We start from the raw sequence: 16,285 nt of genomic DNA, 5'->3' as shown, positions 1-16,285 counted from the left end.
TCCACCCCACTTCCCTCCCTCCCCACCCCCCCCCCCCTCCCTAAAGGCCTGTTCTCCACCCCGCTGCTGGCTGGCCTCCCTGAGAAGGTGCAGACCTTCCTAGCCCGTCAGGTTCCCTTCCCCAGTCGCCTGGGTGATCCGGCTGAGTACGCCCACCTGGTACAGGCCATCGTGGAGAACCCCATGCTCAACGGGGAGGTCATCCGACTGGACGGTGCCATCCGAATGCAGCCCTAGGTGGGGAGGGGGGCGGAGGGGGGCAGAGTGTGAGGGAGAGGGATGCGACGCTGGTCCCTCAGACAAACGCTGACTATCCGCAGGCTGATGCTGCCAGGGACTGCCCACCATCCATGCCTTCAAACTTTCCCCCTCCCCCACCGCTAATAGGCAGGACCCTGTCCCTTGTCGGGTCATACGGATTACACACTGTGTTCCTTCTGTGCCAGCCCACTGCCTCAAGACCTGGGGGTGGGGTGGGGCATCCCAAGGGGTTGGGCCCTGTGAGAGGAGCGGATCATGGCTGCTCGATATCCATGGGGTCTCTGAGCGACTGACCCGTCCCGGGATTAACCTGACCACCCTCTCTGAGATCCGCAGCCTTCCTTGCCGCTGCGCGGGATCGCAACGTGGGAGCCCACCCCCATCTGCTGATCGACCGTGTGGATGTGCGCAGAGAGTGGGGTTGGTAAATGTGATGGATCCCCCACAGCGGGGTACTGTGTACTGCTTTTCCCCGAGCTGCGTGTCTAAGTCAGTGAGCGTGCACGGGTTGGCCGAGGAGGGTGGATGGTCAGTCGTGTCAAAACGGTTGATTCCAGTTTCGGTACAGAAATCGCTGGAGGAACTCAGCAGGTCTTTGGAGAGAGAGAGAGAGAGAGAGAAAGCAGAGTTAACATTTCAACTCTTCTCTTTATTTCCCTTTCCCTCTGCCTCACCTCCAAGTGAGTTCCTCCAGCAATATCCGTCCTTTTATTTCTGCTCTGTGGCTCTCTGTTTGATTCCGGTGTATAAATACATTGCAATCAGTGTGTGAGGGTGGGGCAGGGGCACGGGAGCTGCTGTAATCTGCGCTCGCTCCCTGCTGCCTTGCTGAGGCCCAAGCATTGAATTCCCTCTCGGCGGGGCCCTGAGCCTGACCAGACTCTCGAAGGTTAATCATCGTGTGGTTCTCTGATTAAACAGTGATGGGATTGTCGGAGGCTGTTCTCACATGTGTTTTATTCTGAATAAGTAACTGTAGTTTCGGTGATGGTCTCGGAGGCTGGTGGGTAAGTACAATCTCCCAGCCAGCAGGTAATGCCAATAATACACCCCCCCCCCCGCCTTGTCCTGCAGTCGCTGGGGTAACACAGAGAAAGTGTCCAATCCGCAGTTCACAATTGGTCAGCTGGTCATGTCAGCGCCAGTATCCCATAATGGCATCTCCGCTACCTGCAGTTCGATGCTGCGTTGTCTTTTCAACGGCTCGATGTGTTAAACTGCAGGAAGTACTGAGCAGTGGGCGGGTTTGTGTAAACCTCCTTATCCAGGTAGACTTGACTGCAAACCAGAATATTTTGTGTTATATGTCTGATCCCTGAAACTATTCCCCAATCAAGCACTCGTAGGACAGGGACTGCACGGGGTTAGATACAGAATAAAACTCCCTCTACACTTTTCCCCCATCAAACACTCCCAGGGACAGGGATAGCATGGGGTTAGATACAGAGTAAAGCTCCTCCTACACTGTCCCTCCCATCAAACACTCCCAGGATAGGGACAGCATGGGGTTAGATACAGAGTAAAGCTACCTCTACACTGTCCCCCCCATCAAACACTCCCAGGGACAGGGAGGGACATGGGGTTAGATACAGAGTAAAGCTCTCTCTACACTGTCCCCCATCAAACACTCCCAGGGATAGGGAGGGACATGGGGTTAGATACAGAGTAAAGCTCCTCCTACACTGTCCCTCCCATCAAACGCTCCCAGTGACAGCACGGGATTTGATACAGAATAAAGCTCCTTCTATACTGTCCCCATCAAACACTCCCAGGGACAGGGAGGGACATGGGGTTAGATACAGAGTAAAGCTCCTCCTACACTGTCCCCCATCAAACACTCCCAGTGACAGCACGGGATTTGATACAGAATAAAGCTCCTTCTATACTGTCCCCCATCGAACACTCCCAGGGACAGGGAGGGACATGGGGTTAGATACAGAGTAAAGCTCCTTCTACATTGTCTCTCTCCCCCCCCCCCCCCCCATCAAACACCCCCAGGATAGGGACAGCCCGGGAGTAGAGACAGAACACAGTCTCCAAAGTGTAACCTTACAAACACTCCGCTGTCTGACGTTCAGCCTTTCAGGTGAGGTGTTACATGCAGGATCGACCGCTCCCGGTACAGGACAAAACCCTTCACTCCCTGCACAGCACCCCCGTCCCCCCCTCCAGCCTTGATGATCTGATACTCACTGTGCAAGCTGCTCCTTGGCCAGCTGATTGTTGTGTCTGTCCAGCTCCTGTCTCAGTCGCTTCGCCGCCTCCTCTTCCTGCTGCTCCAATGCCATGGCTGCCCGTGCTGCCAGTGTCCGCTGCTGGTCCCACTCAGCGTCGATCTGCGCCTCCCTCATCCTCAGCCTCTGTGCGGGGGGACAAGAGTCAGTTCAGCACTGGGCTCACCATCTTTTTCTCCCCCATTCACCGAGTGTGCCCCCCCCACCCCGAGTCCCAAATTAACGTACATCCGCATTAGGAACAACACTGGGCCATTTGGTCCCTCAAGCCTGCTTTTCCCGTTCGTTAAGAATAGGAGCAGGACATTCAGGCCCGGGAGCCTGCTATGCTATTCCGTACATGATCTCATCTCAGCCTCTGCTCCATCCTGCTGCCTACCCTCCATAACCCTTTAACCTGTTGCTGATTGAAAAATCATAAATCAGTCACATCACCCCTCCTGTATGGAAGTAGGCCATTCATCACATCAAGTCTGCGTCGACCCTCCAAACAGCATCCCACCCAATCCCTGTAACCCTGCCTCCCCCATGGCTAACACACCTTGCCTGCGCACTATGAGCATTCTAGCATGGCCAATCCGGACTAACCTGAACATCTTTGGACTGTGGGAGGAAACTGGAGGGAGCTCATGCTGACACAGGGCAAATGTGCAAGCTCCGCACAGACCGTCACCCGAGGGTGGAATCGAACCTGGGTCCGTGGTGCTGTGAGGCTGCAGTGCTAACCACTGAGCCCAAAAATCTCAAATGTATTCAATATCCTGAATTCTGAGCTCTTTGAGAGAAGTAATTTTCCACTCCTCTCTATTTTACATTGAGAACGTGGTCTTAACTGGCTGTGGCTGCAATTCTGCTTTCCTAACAGTCTATGTGACCTGACTCCCCTCATTATCAAAACTCGCTCCAACTCAGCTCTGAGTAAATTCACTGACAATCGCTGCACGCTCCCTCCTTTTATATTCCACTCCCTTTTCCGTTAAAGGCTAATATTCCATTTGCCTTCCCGATTACTCGTTGAACTTGGCTGCTAGCGTTTTGTGGGTCTTGAGTCTTGACAGAGATGAGAAATAGTTGGGCGGTAAATAATGTTGTAGAGATGTACAGCACAGAAGCAGACCCTTCAGTCCCACTCGTCCGTGCTGACCAGTTATCGTAAACTAATCCAGCACTTTCACCAGTTTCCTCATTTCCCCTCCCCCCACCCTGTCTCAGTCAAATCCATCAAATTCAGCACCGCCTTCCTAACCTGAGATCTTCTTCCCGACCTCTCCGCCCCCACCCCAGTCTGACCTATCACCGCTTTTCCAGCAACACATTTCCAGCTCTGATCTCCAGCATCTGCAGACCTCACTTTCTCCTAATCCAGCACTTGCCCCATCTCCCTCCAAACCCTCCCTATTCATGGACCCTTTTAAATGTTGTCATTGCACCAGCTTCCACCACTTCCTCTGGCAGCTCATTCCATTCACGCACCACCCTCTGAATGAAAACGTTGCCCCTTGGGTCCCTTTTAAATCTTTCCCCTCTCGCCTTAAGACCTATGCTAGTTTAGTTGTGGACTCCCCCACCCCAGGGAAAAGACCTTGTCCATGCCTCTCATGATTTTATAAACCTCTATAATGTCACCCTTCAGTCTCTGACACTCCGGGGAAAACAGCCCCAGCCTATTCAACCTCTCCCTGTAGCTCAAATCCTCCAACCCTGGCAACATCCTTGTAAATAGTTTCTGAACCCTTTCAAGTTTCACAACATCTTTTCTGTAGTAGGGAGACCCGAACTGAACGCAGTATTTCTAGAATTTATCTCTGCTGCACTTCACTCATTATGGCTCATTTATCCCTTCTCTCTCTCTCTCTGTCCTTCGTGTAAGTTAGCTCGTCCTGCCTCTCTGTCGCTCATTAGCGTGCTCTCTGTCTCTCTGACATGTGTGCACTCTCTCTCTCTCTCTCTGTGTGTCTCTCTCTCTCCCCCTTCCTCCCTCTGTCTCTGTCACGCGCATACTCTGTCTCTCTCTCTCTGTCACGTGTGCGCTCTCTGTCTCTGTCATGCGCATACTCTGTGTCTCTGTCTCGCACTCTCTCTCTCGTTCCCTCCCTGTTAGCCAGTGCCCTTCCTGCATTGATATATCGCCTGAAGGTTTGGGATTTCTCATGACCCACCTTATTCTCCTCGATTTGCTGCTTCTGTTGTCGCCGGATCTCCTCCAGTTGCTGTGGGCTCATCCCTTTCCAACGGTCTGTCACCACGCGGTGGGGGCCAAAGGCGCTGACTGCCACCTCGGGGTTCTCTGTCAGGATGTCCCCATACACGTGGTTCCCGATCTCCGCAAACTTCTCATCCATCTCTCGCTGAGCCTCCACCTCTCTCACTGCTGCCTGCTCAGCTGCCTATAGAATTGGGGTGTGGAGAGGACAGATACGGACCCCCTGTGAGAGCGGGCAGACAAAACCCACCCACCAGAATGGAGGAACAGGAGGAGGCCATTCAGCCCCCTCCTCCTCCAGCCTGTTACACAGGAACAGGAGGCCATTCAGCCCCTTCCTCCTCCAGCCGTTACACAGGAACAGGAGGCCATTCAGCCCCCTCCTCCTCCAGCCTGTTACACAGGAACAGGAAGCCATTCAGCCCCTCCTCCTCAAGCCTGTTACAGAGGAGAAGGCCATTTACAGAGGAGAAGGCCATTCAGCCCCTCCTCCTCCAGCCTGTTACACAGGAACAGGAGGCCATTCAGCCCCCTTCTCCAGCCTGTTACACAGGAGGCCATTCAGCCCCCTCCTCCAGCCTGTTACACAGGAGGCCATTCAGTCCCTCCTCCTCGAGCCTGTTACAGAGGAGAAGGCCATTCAGTCCAAGGTTTCCCCACTGTGACTACCTCCCTGGGCAGTGCATTTCAGATCTGCCACCCCCAACTCCTCCCCATCTCCTTGTTAGACCCTTTGGAGGGGAACGGTTTCTGATGCCTTGCGAATGGCTGCTGCCAACAAGAACTGCATGAGACCCACCACGGTTAGGGGGCATGCCCCTACCAGAGCCATGTTGTAGTTGAGGGTGGCAGCATCAAGGGCTCTGCGTGCCTCTTCCTCCATCTGGGCAAGCTCCATGGCTCTCTGGTCAAGTTCCATCTCCTTCTTGTGATACAGGTCATCTGTGGGGAGGAAAACATGGGGTTTGCGGGGTGGGGAAGAGACAGCAATCAAGCCAGGGAATGGGGATCGGTCTACAAGCCAAAGGGGAGATTTCAGAAGGGAGCAGTCGAGATGGGAAATGGGGATCGGTCTGTGGGCCGAGCGGCAGTTCTCAGAAGTGAGCAGGGATAGGGATTGGTCTGTGGACCATCGGGGGAGTTTTCGGAAGGGAGCAGTCGAGCCGGGGAACAGGGATCGGTTTGCAGACCGAGGGGAACGTTTTTTGGGAGCTGGAGGGCGTGATTACCGGCGAACGTCTGGTCACGTTCCAGCCTCTGCCTTTCCTGTTTCTGTGCTGTCAGCCACTTGCGTGTCTCCTGCTGCTGCAGCTTCCTGCGAGCCCTCTCGTTTAGGTCCTCGCCCTCGAACTTCTGCAAGCTGGAGGGTCCGCAGCGGGGGTCATCATCACTGACCCGGGCCGGCTTGTCCTTCTTCAGCTGCTGCGGGTCCCACAGGTCGAACTCCCGCTGGTCCTCTGGCCTCTGGTACCGGGAGCGGAATTCTTCCACCTCCTTGTTCAGCTGGCGGACCCTCTCCTGTTCCTGTGCCTCAAGGAGCTGCGCAGTCTTGTCATAACGGAGACTGTCTGCATCTGCTCGGGGCAGGAGGGAGAAGGGGAAGATTGGACACACACACTGTTCATCATTGAATTCGCATTTACTCTCTGTCTTGCTGAGGGTCACTCTTAAACAACATACAGTGCACACTCCTTTGGTGCTGACCCTCTGACAGCGCCCACTCCCTCAGCACTGACCCTCCCACAGTGCACCCTCCCTCAGTACTGACCCTCTGACAGTGCACATTCCCTCAGCAATGACCCTATTTTAGTTTGTGCTCCCTCAGCACTGACCCTCTGACAGTGCAGCGTTCCCTCAGCACTGACCCTCTGACAGTTCGGTGCTCCCTCAGCACTGACCTTCCTACAGTGCGGTGCCCCCTCAACACAGATCCTCCAAAACTGGTTGCTTCCTTAGTGCTGACCGTCCCACGGTGCAGTAGTCCCTCAGCACCGAGTGTGTAGATCTGCCTTGAACAGAAAGGGAATGTCCCTGTACACAGTTCCCCATCAAACACTCCCAGGACGGGACAGCACAAGGTTGGATACAGAGTAAAGCTCCCTCTACACTGTCTCCCTATCAAACAAACCCAGGGACAGGGAGAGCACGGTTGGATACAGAGTAAAGTTCCCTCTACACTGTCCCCTATCAAACACTCCCAGGACAGGGACAGCATGGGGTTAGAGACAGAGTAAAGCTCCCTCTACACTGTCCCCCCCCATCAAACACTGCTAGGGATAGGGACAGCATGGGGTTAGAGACAGAGTAAAGCTCCCTCAACACTCCCCTATCAAATACTCCCAGAAAAGGAACAACATGGAGTTTGATACATAGTAAAGCTGAACTGACATGTTCCCCCATCAAACACTCCAGGACAGTGACAGCATGGGGTTAGGGACAGGGTAAAGCTTCCTCTACACTATCCTGCCAACATACTGATGTATCAGACTGTTTGGAGTGCACTCTTTTGCTCTGGTCTCAGATTGCGCCCAGCTCCATTTTTGGGTTGACCTGCCATTTAAAGCTGAGTCAGGGTTGCCTATGAACATTGGCGCAGAGGAGCGGATTGGAGGAATTACCGTAAGCGTTGTCCCGCAGACGTTCCCTGTCTTCTCTTGTCTTCTTATCCAGGACTTGCTGACCCAGGAACGGGATATCCACCTTCACAGGTAGCAAAAGAGAAAATTACAGCAGCCGTGAGGCCAGTGAATGAGGAGGAACTAGCAGGGGCTGAGGCAGACCATTCAGCCTTTCTGACCCATGCCAGTACGTTAGCTCCACATGAACCCCCTCACATCCCGATTTCACTTCAGCCTCTCCAATGGCTCCCTCTATTCCTTCCTCCACGGGGCTCCCTCCCCTATGAATAGCCCCGTCAAATAATTGCCCTTTCACAATACAGGCTGTACGCAGTTTGTGTGCACAATGCAGAACAATTAACACAATAAAAACTGAAAGAAATAAAAACAGACGTTGCTGGAAAAGTTCAGCAGGTCTATGGAGCGAAATCAGAGTTAACATTTTGGGTCAATTGACCCTTCCTCAGAACTTAAGAATGCCAAAGAAAATTGTATTCTGTACTTTTGGAGTTATTTGTATTCATTCATAGGATAGGGAGTGTTGCTGATAGGGCCAGCGTTATCACATTTCTGATGAAGGGCTTATATTAATTGTCCTGCTTCTGTGGATGCTGCCTGACCTTTTCCAGAGCCATACCTTGCGACTCTCCATCATCTGCTGTCCTCGTTCTCTCCCAGCATTATCAAACCCCATTTGCCCTTTGAGAAGGTAGGGGGTGACCTACCTTCTTGGCGGAAGTGGGTACTGCAGGTGCTGGAGATTAGAGTCAATATTAGAGTGATGAAGAGCTTTTGCCCGAAACGTCGACTTTCCTGCTCCTTGGATGCTGCTTGACCTGCTGTGCTTTTCCAGCACCACTCTAAACTTGACCTGCCTTGTTGACCTACTGCACTCCCACACAGTGCTCCATTGGGGAGGGAGTTCCAGGATTCTGACCCTGGAGACACTGAAGGAATGGCCCATGTTGTTCCCAGTCAGGATGGTGTGCGTATGTCACTGCTCTCAATCTCAGAGATTTTATTCAATTTAAATTCCATGAACTGCCACAGTCTGGGTCTGCTGGATCACTCATCCAGAGATGTTACCACTATGCTACCAATTAGCATAGAATAGAGCTGTACAGCACAGTAATTGGTCCTTCGACCCACAATGTTGTGCCAATCATGACACCAAATTCAACTAATCCCTTCTGACTGTCCTTTGTCCATATCTCTCCATTCCTTGCAAATTCATGTGCTTATCTAAAAGCCCTTTAAACACCTGTATCATATTTGCCTCAACCACCATCCCTGGCAGCAAGTTCCAGACACCAAGCACTCGCTGTGTAAAAAAATCTTGTCCTTCACATTTCCTTTGAACTTTGCCCCCTCACATTAAATGCATGCCCCCAAGTTTTACATATTTCAACTCTGGGAAAAAGATTCTGACTGTCAACCCTATCTATGCATCCCATACTTCATAGACTTCTATCAAGTCTCCCCTCAGCCTCTGCTGCTCCAGAGAAAACAAGCTCTGAGTTTTTCTAGCCTTTTTGTAGACCTCATGCCCTCTAATTCAGGCAAACCTCTTCTGCACCCTGTCAAAGCCACCACATCTTTGCTGTAATGTAGTGACTGGAATTGAATGCAATATTCTAAGGCCTAATTGAAGCTGACGAATAAAGGCTCACTTGTTGAGGGCTAGAGGGTAAGTTGCAGACCCATGCTAAAGTTGTCACAGCCGTACTGGACCATTGGCATGCCCTTTCATGAGACAGAGAGAAAACCACTGATGGTGGTTTAACCTAAGGGTCACCAAACCTTGGGCGAGGAGATGAGGTCATGGAGAAGAGTTCCTACTTAGCTGGCATGGGAATTGAACCCGTGACATTGGCATCACTTGGCATTGCAAACCAGCCAAAATGAGTGGACAGGCCCTACTCCCAACCTCGAGGAGAGGACGGCATGATGGCTCAGTGGTTAGGTAATCTAATCTAATGAAGGCAGGATGGGGTAAGGGGGAATGAGTGAACGACGTCTCCCTGCCAATCAGCCCCTCGCACCACTGTGCAGGGTCGCTCACCCCGATGGTTCTGTGCCTGGCATTGAAAATGCGGCTCTGGCGCTGGGCCTCTGCGTTCTTCCTCCGCTCGATGGCTGCAGTCTCTTTGGGGTCAACAGGCAGGTCCAACTTGTACATGCTGCCTTGGCTCTAGTCACACAATTTTAAACAGATCAACCTGTAGAAATCTATATTTATCTTCAATAAGCTTTGGGACTTTGGCTGTGTTTGAGTTCTTTGCTTTCCTGTCCCTGGTTTGGTGGTCAGCCACCACTCATTCAAGGAGACACCTAGAAAGCGTGCCCTCCCCAACAACCAAACAAGTTGTTGCCAACTTGGCCACTGTAGCAAACAACGGAGGGACGCTTTGGGTCGCCATAGCAACAGAGAACATTGAGAAACGGGGGTGTCTTTACCAATGCACTCTTCACAAAGCGACAATTCCACCACTTCTCACCGCTCTAGAGAATTTAAACCGCCTGTTAGCACCTTGTTTCCCAGTAAAGATCAGTGTAGTCAACGACTCTCTCACCAGGATAGCAAAGAGTTAAAATATTGGATTTGTTGACCCCCCCCATCCCTCCCAACTGCACAGGATGGAACATTCCGCCCGCTTCGTGTGAATGCCTGACGTCCCTCTCTACCAATCGCGAAGGCGAGTCCCCTTAATGCGGCCAATAGAGAGCAAGGGCGGGTTTCGTGGGTCTAGACGAGGCATGCGCGGCGCAAGGCCTCTCGGGAAATGCAGTTCTCTTGCTGTTCCCGAGAATGGCCGTTCGTCCGGCCCGCCTAACGCAAGCGCCTTTGGTGGGGGCGGCATCCTGGGAGTCGTAGTCCTCTCGACGATTGTCTTCAATGGTCCCGAAGTGGTGAGGAAACTACAAATCCCAGGGTGCCGTGCCGTGCGCCATTTTCCTGCAAGAGGCGGGAGGGCGGTGTTGTCCGTCGAAGGCCTCGCTCGGTGTTTTGGCGGCAGCGGCGGCGGCGCTGCTTCTTGCCGCCATGGGCTTCCTGCGGCTCATCGAGATCGAGAACTTCAAGTCGTACAAAGGCCGACAGATCATCGGGCCCTTCAAGAAGTTCACGGCCATCATCGGACCCAATGGCTCGGGTGAGGAAATCGAGGCCGCGGCTGAGGCTTGGCGCTAGGCCGAGGCCTCCCTCCTCCCCCTCATAACCCTCTCCTCTACCCACCTCCGGGGAGGGAGAGAAATAACGACACCTATTTACCTCAGGATTTGGACCCGCAGCTCGAAACCTGGAGGGATTACCCGTCAGCAACGTTTTTTATTTTGTTGATCTGCAAAACGAAAAATATCCAGAACAGTTTACATTTTAAAAAAAAAACCACTGCGAGAGAGGAGGAGGAGGAGGTGGTGGTGGTGTAAAGGAAGGCCACCAGGATGGTGTCTGGGAATGGAACATTTCAGCTCTGCATAGATCAACTGGGGTTATATTTGAAGTAGAGAGAGCGTTTATGCTGTTTTGGGGGGACACCTTGATTTAAGGGTTAAAAATCACACAACAAACAGGTTAAACCCTTGATTTAAGGGTTAAAAATCACACAACAAACAGGTTACAGTCCAACAGGCGCTGCCACCATGATGAAGGAGCGTCGCTCCGAAAGCTAGTGTTCTTCCATATAAACCTGTTGGACTGTAACCTGGTGTTGTGTGATTTTTTTTTTTTGTTTTGTTTTTAACTTTTTTTTACACCCCAGTCCAACACCGGCATCTCAAACCCTTAAGTCAAGATTTGATTAAGATTGGGGTTGGAGGGCTTGAGCCAAAGGGGGAGGCTGAACAGGCTGGGGCTGTCCTCCCCTGGAGTGTCAGAGGCTGAGGGATGATTTTGTAGAGGTTTATAAAATCGCGAGGGGTAAATAATCAAGGTCTTTTTTCCCCCTGGGGTGGGGGAAACCAGCACTAGAGGGGCATAGGTTTAAGGTGAGCGGGGCAAGGGTCCTAAGGGGCAACCTTTTCACGCAGAGGGTGGTTTGTGTACGTAATGAGCTGCCGAAGGAAGTGGTGCAGGCTGGTACAATTACAACATTTAAAAGGCACCCAGACGGGTGCATGAATAGGAAGGGTTTGGAGGGGTATGGCAGAAGTGGGCACTGCAGATGCTGGTGATTAGAGTCAAGATTAGAGTGGTGCTGGAAAAGCACAGTAGGTCAGGCAGCATCCGAGGAGCAGGAAAATTGACGTTTCGGGCAGAAGCCCATCGTCAGGAATGAGGTTTGCCATCCCTGATGAAGGGCTTTTACCCAAAATGACGATTTTCCTGCACCTCGGATGCTGTGCTTTTCCATTGCCACTCTAATCTTACAGGGGTATGGCCCAAGTGCTAGCAAATTAGATTAATTTAGGATGTCTGGTCGGACCGAAGGGTCTGTTTCTGGACTATACATCTCTATTTCGTTTGTATTCGAGTGACATGTACTTAAGTACAGTGAAAGGTTTTGTTTTGCGAGCAGTGCAGGCGGATGTAGCAAACAAGGACATATAGATCATCTAGTCTTGAAATGTTAGCTTGCTCTCCATGGCAGAAGATACAGAAGCTTGAATATGCACCAGCAGGTTCAGGAACAGCTTCTTCCTGGCTGTTAGTACACTAGTAAATGGGCTTTCTAACTTCAAATAGTGCTGATCTTGATAATGTTGACCGTGCCTAGCGCACACCCTGTGCGATGTGTTGAGGTAGGGATAGGTGAACATAGGTAGAGGGTACAACCCGGTTGGTCAATAGGAGGAATTAATCTGGTTGGTAGCTGGAAGGGAGGGTCGATTAGATTAATGGAAGGGTATTGGGATGGGAAGGGATGTTATTTGAAATTGGAGAACTCGCTGTTGAGTCCTTCGGGCAGAAGATGAGGTGTTGTGGTCTGATTTGCTATGGCAGTGGAGGAGGACAAGGATGGTCATTTCGGAAAGGGAGTGGGAAGGTGAATTAAAATTGGCGGTGACTGGCTGAGATGCTCAGTGAAGCATGTCCTGAGTTTGGTGTCCCTGATGGAGAGAAAACCACATACGGAGCAACGGATACAGTAAACTAGGTTGGAGGAGAGTCAGGTGAACCTCTGTCTCACCTATAAGGACTGTCTTGGGCCCTGGATGGAGGTGAGAGAGGTGGTGTGCTGGTGGGCTTTGCATCTTTTACGGTTGCAGGGGAAGGTACCTGGGGAGTGGCGCGAACCAAGGATTGGCGAAGGGAACAATCCTTGTGGAAGGTAGAGAGGGTTGGGAAGGGTTAAGTGGTTTTGGTGGTGGAGTCTAATTGGAATTGGTGGAAGTATTTAAAGATGATATGTTGGATGTGGAGACTGGTGGGTGGTAGGTGAGGACAAGGGGAACACTATTTGTATTCTGATTAGAGGGTGGAGGGTTTAGAGCAGTGGAGTGGGGAAATGGAGGAGGTGTGATGGTGGGCTGTCTGGATGACAAAGAGGAAAAGCACATTGTTCAAAATCTGGGATGTTTGGGAATGGAATGTCACCTCGTCTAAGCAGATGTGGCGGCGGAATTTAGAGTTCTTGCTGGATTCTGGGTGGGAGGAGGTGTAGTCCAGGTAGTTATGAATGTGTGGGTTTATAGTACATGTCCATTTAGAGACTGTCACTGGAGATGGAAATGGAGAGGTCAAGAAAGGTGAGGGAGGTGCCTGAGATGGACCAAATAATTTGAGGGTAGGGTGGAAGTTGTGGGCAAAGTTGATGAACTGCTCCAGTTCAGCCTGGGTGCAGGATGCTGTTCCGATGCAGTCATCGATGTTAAGGCAGAAGATTTGGGGCACAGTGCCTGTGTAGGTACTAAAGAGGAACTGTTCAACGTAGCTGACAAAAAGACAGGCGTAGCTAGGGCCCATCCGAGTGCCCATGGCCACGAATTGGATTTGGACGAAATAGGAAGAATTAAAGGAAAGTCATTAAAGGTGAGGACTAGTTTGACAAGGTGGAAGAGGGTATTGGTGGAGGCGGTCTGGATGGGTCTGTTGGAGAGGAAGAAGCTGAGGGCCTGAAGGCCATCCTTGTGGGGTATGAACGTTTTTGAGCTTCTGTATCTTCTGCCTGACAGAATAGGTTGGAAGAGAGCATTAATAGGGTGGGAGGGGTCTTTGATGATGTGGGCAGTCGTTCCGTGGCAACGAGAAGTGTAAGTGGAGCCTGTGGTTGGGAGGTTGGCTTTTGTGATAGTCTGTGCTATGCACACAACTGTCTGTAGTTTCTTACAGTCCTGGGCAGAGCATTTACCATACCAGGCAGAATGCTTTCCATAGTACATCTGTAAAAGTTGGTGAGCGTCCTTGCTGACATGCTGAATTTCCTGAAGGAAAAGATTTGGAGCTGCCGGTGTTGGACTGGGGTGTACAAAGTTAAAAATCACACCACACCAGGTTATAGTCCAACAGGTTTAATTGGAAGCACACTAGCTTTCGGAGCGACGCTCCTTCATCAGGTGATTATGGAGGGCTCGATCGTAACACAGAATTTATAGCGGAAATTTGCAGTGTGATGTAACTGAAATTATACATTGAAAAATTGATCAATTATCACTGTCTTATATTGATTTCCCCCAACTCCACCTCTAGCCCTGGTTTCCTGCTGCAATTTGAAATTTGACCTCCGCCCTCTTGAAACCATTTCATTGTTTCTAAGGTCTTAATCAGCTCACCCCCTCAACCTCTCTGTTTTTAGTCTGATGTGTTGAACACAGGAATGACGATCTGAATCCTTTCCACTCAGGCAAATCAAACCTCATGGACGCCATCAGCTTTGTACTGGCAGAGAAGACGAGTAACCTGAGGGTGAAGACGCTGAAGGACCTGATCCATGGTGCTCCAGTGGGAAAACCGGCAGCCAACCGTGCCCTGGTCAGCATGGTGTATGCTGAAGACTCTGGTGATGATAAGGTGTTCACCAGGGTGATTGTGGGTGAGTGACGAGCAAGGGAAGCAGTTGGATTTGTTTGCGAATTGCTTAAAAGGATACTGTTCTCCAGTTTCTGCGCAGGATTGTTGCGACAGTATAGAACAGGCTACACACCATCCCTGTACTACACATCCAACAACGTGCTACTCTCTTAGCACTGGTCCTCCGACAATGTACCGCTTCCTTTACACTGGCCTTTCAACAATGCGGCGCGTCTTTGACTCTGACCTTCCCTCAACATGGCACTTCCTCGACATTGGCCCTCGGACAGCGTGGCGCTCCCTCGATGCTGGCCACACAAGACTGCAGCACTCCCGTGACACTGACTATGAATGAGTTACCGTCCTAGATTATAGTCCTCGAGTCTCTAGAGTGACAGCAGGCTCTCCCTACCCCCAGCAGTTCTACCACCGAAGTGATAACATTCCCAATTGAGACATGGTGCAGTAGATAAAGGTAATAGCTAGAAACAAAGGATTTCAAATGTGTTACTTTGGTGGATGGAAGTAGTGAATACCCAGCAGCTGCCATCCTGATGCTGCTGAAGATCTGCTTTTGTCCTCAGATCCTCGAGCCCTCACCATTGAGCTGCACTAATTCATAATAACTTTCCAGGTGCTTCATCGGAGTACAGGATCAACAACAAGGTGGTGCCCCTGCAGGACTACAGTGAGCAGCTGGAGAAACTGGGAATTCTCATCAAAGCCCGTAACTTCTTAGTGTTTCAGGTAACCTTTCCAAACTGTGACCTGTTTATGATCTCCCTTCGCTGCCTCCATTTCAGGTTTTCCCCTCTGCCTCGATTCATCATGTGAGGTCAGACAGAGAAAGAGTGACAGATTTCCTTCCCTTTTGGGGCTTAGTGGACTGGATGGACTTTTACAGAATGTGTTGATCGTTATTACAAATATCCCAGCTTATTGTTTGTTACTAACTTGGGGTGGCACAATGATAGCATTGCTGACTGACAGGACCCAGCGTGCAATTTGCACATTCTCTCCACGTCTGTGTGGGTTTCTTCCAGGTGCTCTGGTTTCCTCTCACAGCCCAAAGTTGTGCAGGTCAGGTGGATGGCCATGCTAAATTGCCCCATAGCACCAAGAAGTGTGTAGGCTAGGGGGATTAGTCATGGTTAATATGGGGATAGGGTGGTGTGGGTCTGGGTGTGATGCTCTTCAGTGGTTTGGTGCAGGCTCGATGGGCTGCATCATCACTTACTACTCGTCCCTAGTTGCCTATCAAGAAGGTGGTGATCCACTGCAGTCCACGTGCTGTGGGTAGACCATCATTCTACTAGTGAGAGAATTCCAGGATTTTGAGCCAAGGAGCACATGGCGTCTTGTCTGGAAAGTTTGATGTGTCTGGGTGCCTGGTATTTGTTTGCGTGCCTTCAAGCATAGGAAGTAACACCGGTGTTGCGGCTGTTGCAGGGTGCGGTGGAGTCCATCGCCATGAAGAATCCCAAAGAACGGACTGCCCTCTTTGAGGAGATCAGCCGCTCGGGGGAGCTGGCCCAGGAGTACGACAAGAGGAAGAAGGAGATGGTGAAAGCCGAGGAGGACACGCAGTTTAACTATCACCGGAAGAAGAACATCGCGGCAGAGCGCAAAGAAGCCAAGCAGGAGAAGGAGGAGGTAAGCACTCGACGTGCGATTGACCAGAGATTTAACATTGGCCCATCTACTTTGCTGCTGTTTTTGTTTCTCCACCTGTTTATACGTCTCCACTTGCCTAGTACGGTATCCCTGATTTCCCATGCTCCCACTAAGCCATCGGCATACCCCCCTATTCCTTCAAGTACTACACCATTTACTGCTGTAAACACATCAGCACTATTCATTTACACTGCTCCCTGGGGAAGTGATTCCACCTTCCCTTTGTTCACTTGGTGAAGACATTACTCCTGAAGTCTCAGCATTTATTGATGATTGTTGTCTATTGGTTAAGTCCTAGATCTGCCCCTAGAGAGGAAGCATCTTCTGAGTTTACCCTATCCAACTG

The 16,285-nt window shown here is 51.1% G+C and overlaps 3 protein-coding genes across 5 annotated transcripts in view; 2 read left to right on the top strand and 1 right to left on the bottom strand.

Moving 5' to 3' along the window:
* The window catches only part of hsd17b10 (hydroxysteroid (17-beta) dehydrogenase 10), a 12,326-nt gene extending 11,131 nt beyond the window's left edge, over positions 1-1,195 (top strand). For 2 of the 3 annotated variants that reach the window (XM_043680051.1, XM_043680052.1), the window contains exon 6: positions 47-1,195. In XM_043680051.1, coding sequence (XP_043535986.1) covers positions 47-237 — 191 coding nt within the window. In that variant the 3' untranslated portion in view covers positions 238-1,195. The remainder of the gene's footprint in view (positions 1-46) is intronic. The other variant, XM_043680053.1, reaches the window with a different exon arrangement.
* Positions 1,196-1,198: 3 nt separating this feature from the next.
* Positions 1,199-9,960, bottom strand: LOC122542359 (RIB43A-like with coiled-coils protein 1). Its single transcript, XM_043680050.1, has 7 exons — positions 9,379-9,960; positions 7,317-7,398; positions 5,928-6,272; positions 5,522-5,640; positions 4,655-4,882; positions 2,455-2,621; positions 1,199-1,539 (listed from the first exon to the last, which is right to left on the bottom strand). Exons 1-7 carry the CDS (start codon positions 9,493-9,495, stop codon positions 1,458-1,460), a joined length of 1,140 nt encoding a protein of 379 aa, XP_043535985.1. The 5' UTR covers positions 9,496-9,960; the 3' UTR covers positions 1,199-1,457.
* Positions 9,961-10,271: 311 nt separating this feature from the next.
* Positions 10,272-16,285, top strand: part of LOC122542358 (structural maintenance of chromosomes protein 1A) — a 39,877-nt gene continuing 33,863 nt past the window's right edge. Inside the window, exons 1-4 of the mRNA XM_043680049.1 lie at positions 10,272-10,468; positions 14,099-14,287; positions 14,900-15,012; positions 15,715-15,918. Of these exons, the coding sequence (XP_043535984.1) occupies positions 10,360-10,468; positions 14,099-14,287; positions 14,900-15,012; positions 15,715-15,918 (615 nt within the window). The 5' untranslated portion in view covers positions 10,272-10,359. The remainder of the gene's footprint in view (positions 10,469-14,098; positions 14,288-14,899; positions 15,013-15,714; positions 15,919-16,285) is intronic.

Source organism: Chiloscyllium plagiosum, chromosome 39 (genome assembly GCF_004010195.1).
Source record: "Chiloscyllium plagiosum isolate BGI_BamShark_2017 chromosome 39, ASM401019v2, whole genome shotgun sequence".
NCBI lineage: Eukaryota > Metazoa > Chordata > Chondrichthyes > Orectolobiformes > Hemiscylliidae > Chiloscyllium > Chiloscyllium plagiosum.
Note: the sequence above shows the minus strand (reverse complement) of the source record. Positions and strands in the feature narration are given on the sequence as shown.

Excerpts from the sequence above, each read along its gene's own strand:
- LOC122542359 (XM_043680050.1), bottom strand. The coding sequence starts at position 9,495 with ATGTACAAGTTGGACCTGCCTGTTGACCCCAAAGAGACTGCAGCCATC. Across the intron at positions 5,641-5,927 it reads ACGTGACCAGACGTTCGCCG|ATGACCTGTATCACAAGAAG; the intron begins GTAATCACGCCC and ends TCCTCCCCACAG. Across the intron at positions 1,540-2,454 it reads GCCAAGGAGCAGCTTGCACA|TCAAGTCTACCTGGATAAGG; the intron begins GTGAGTATCAGA and ends TCTGGTTTGCAG.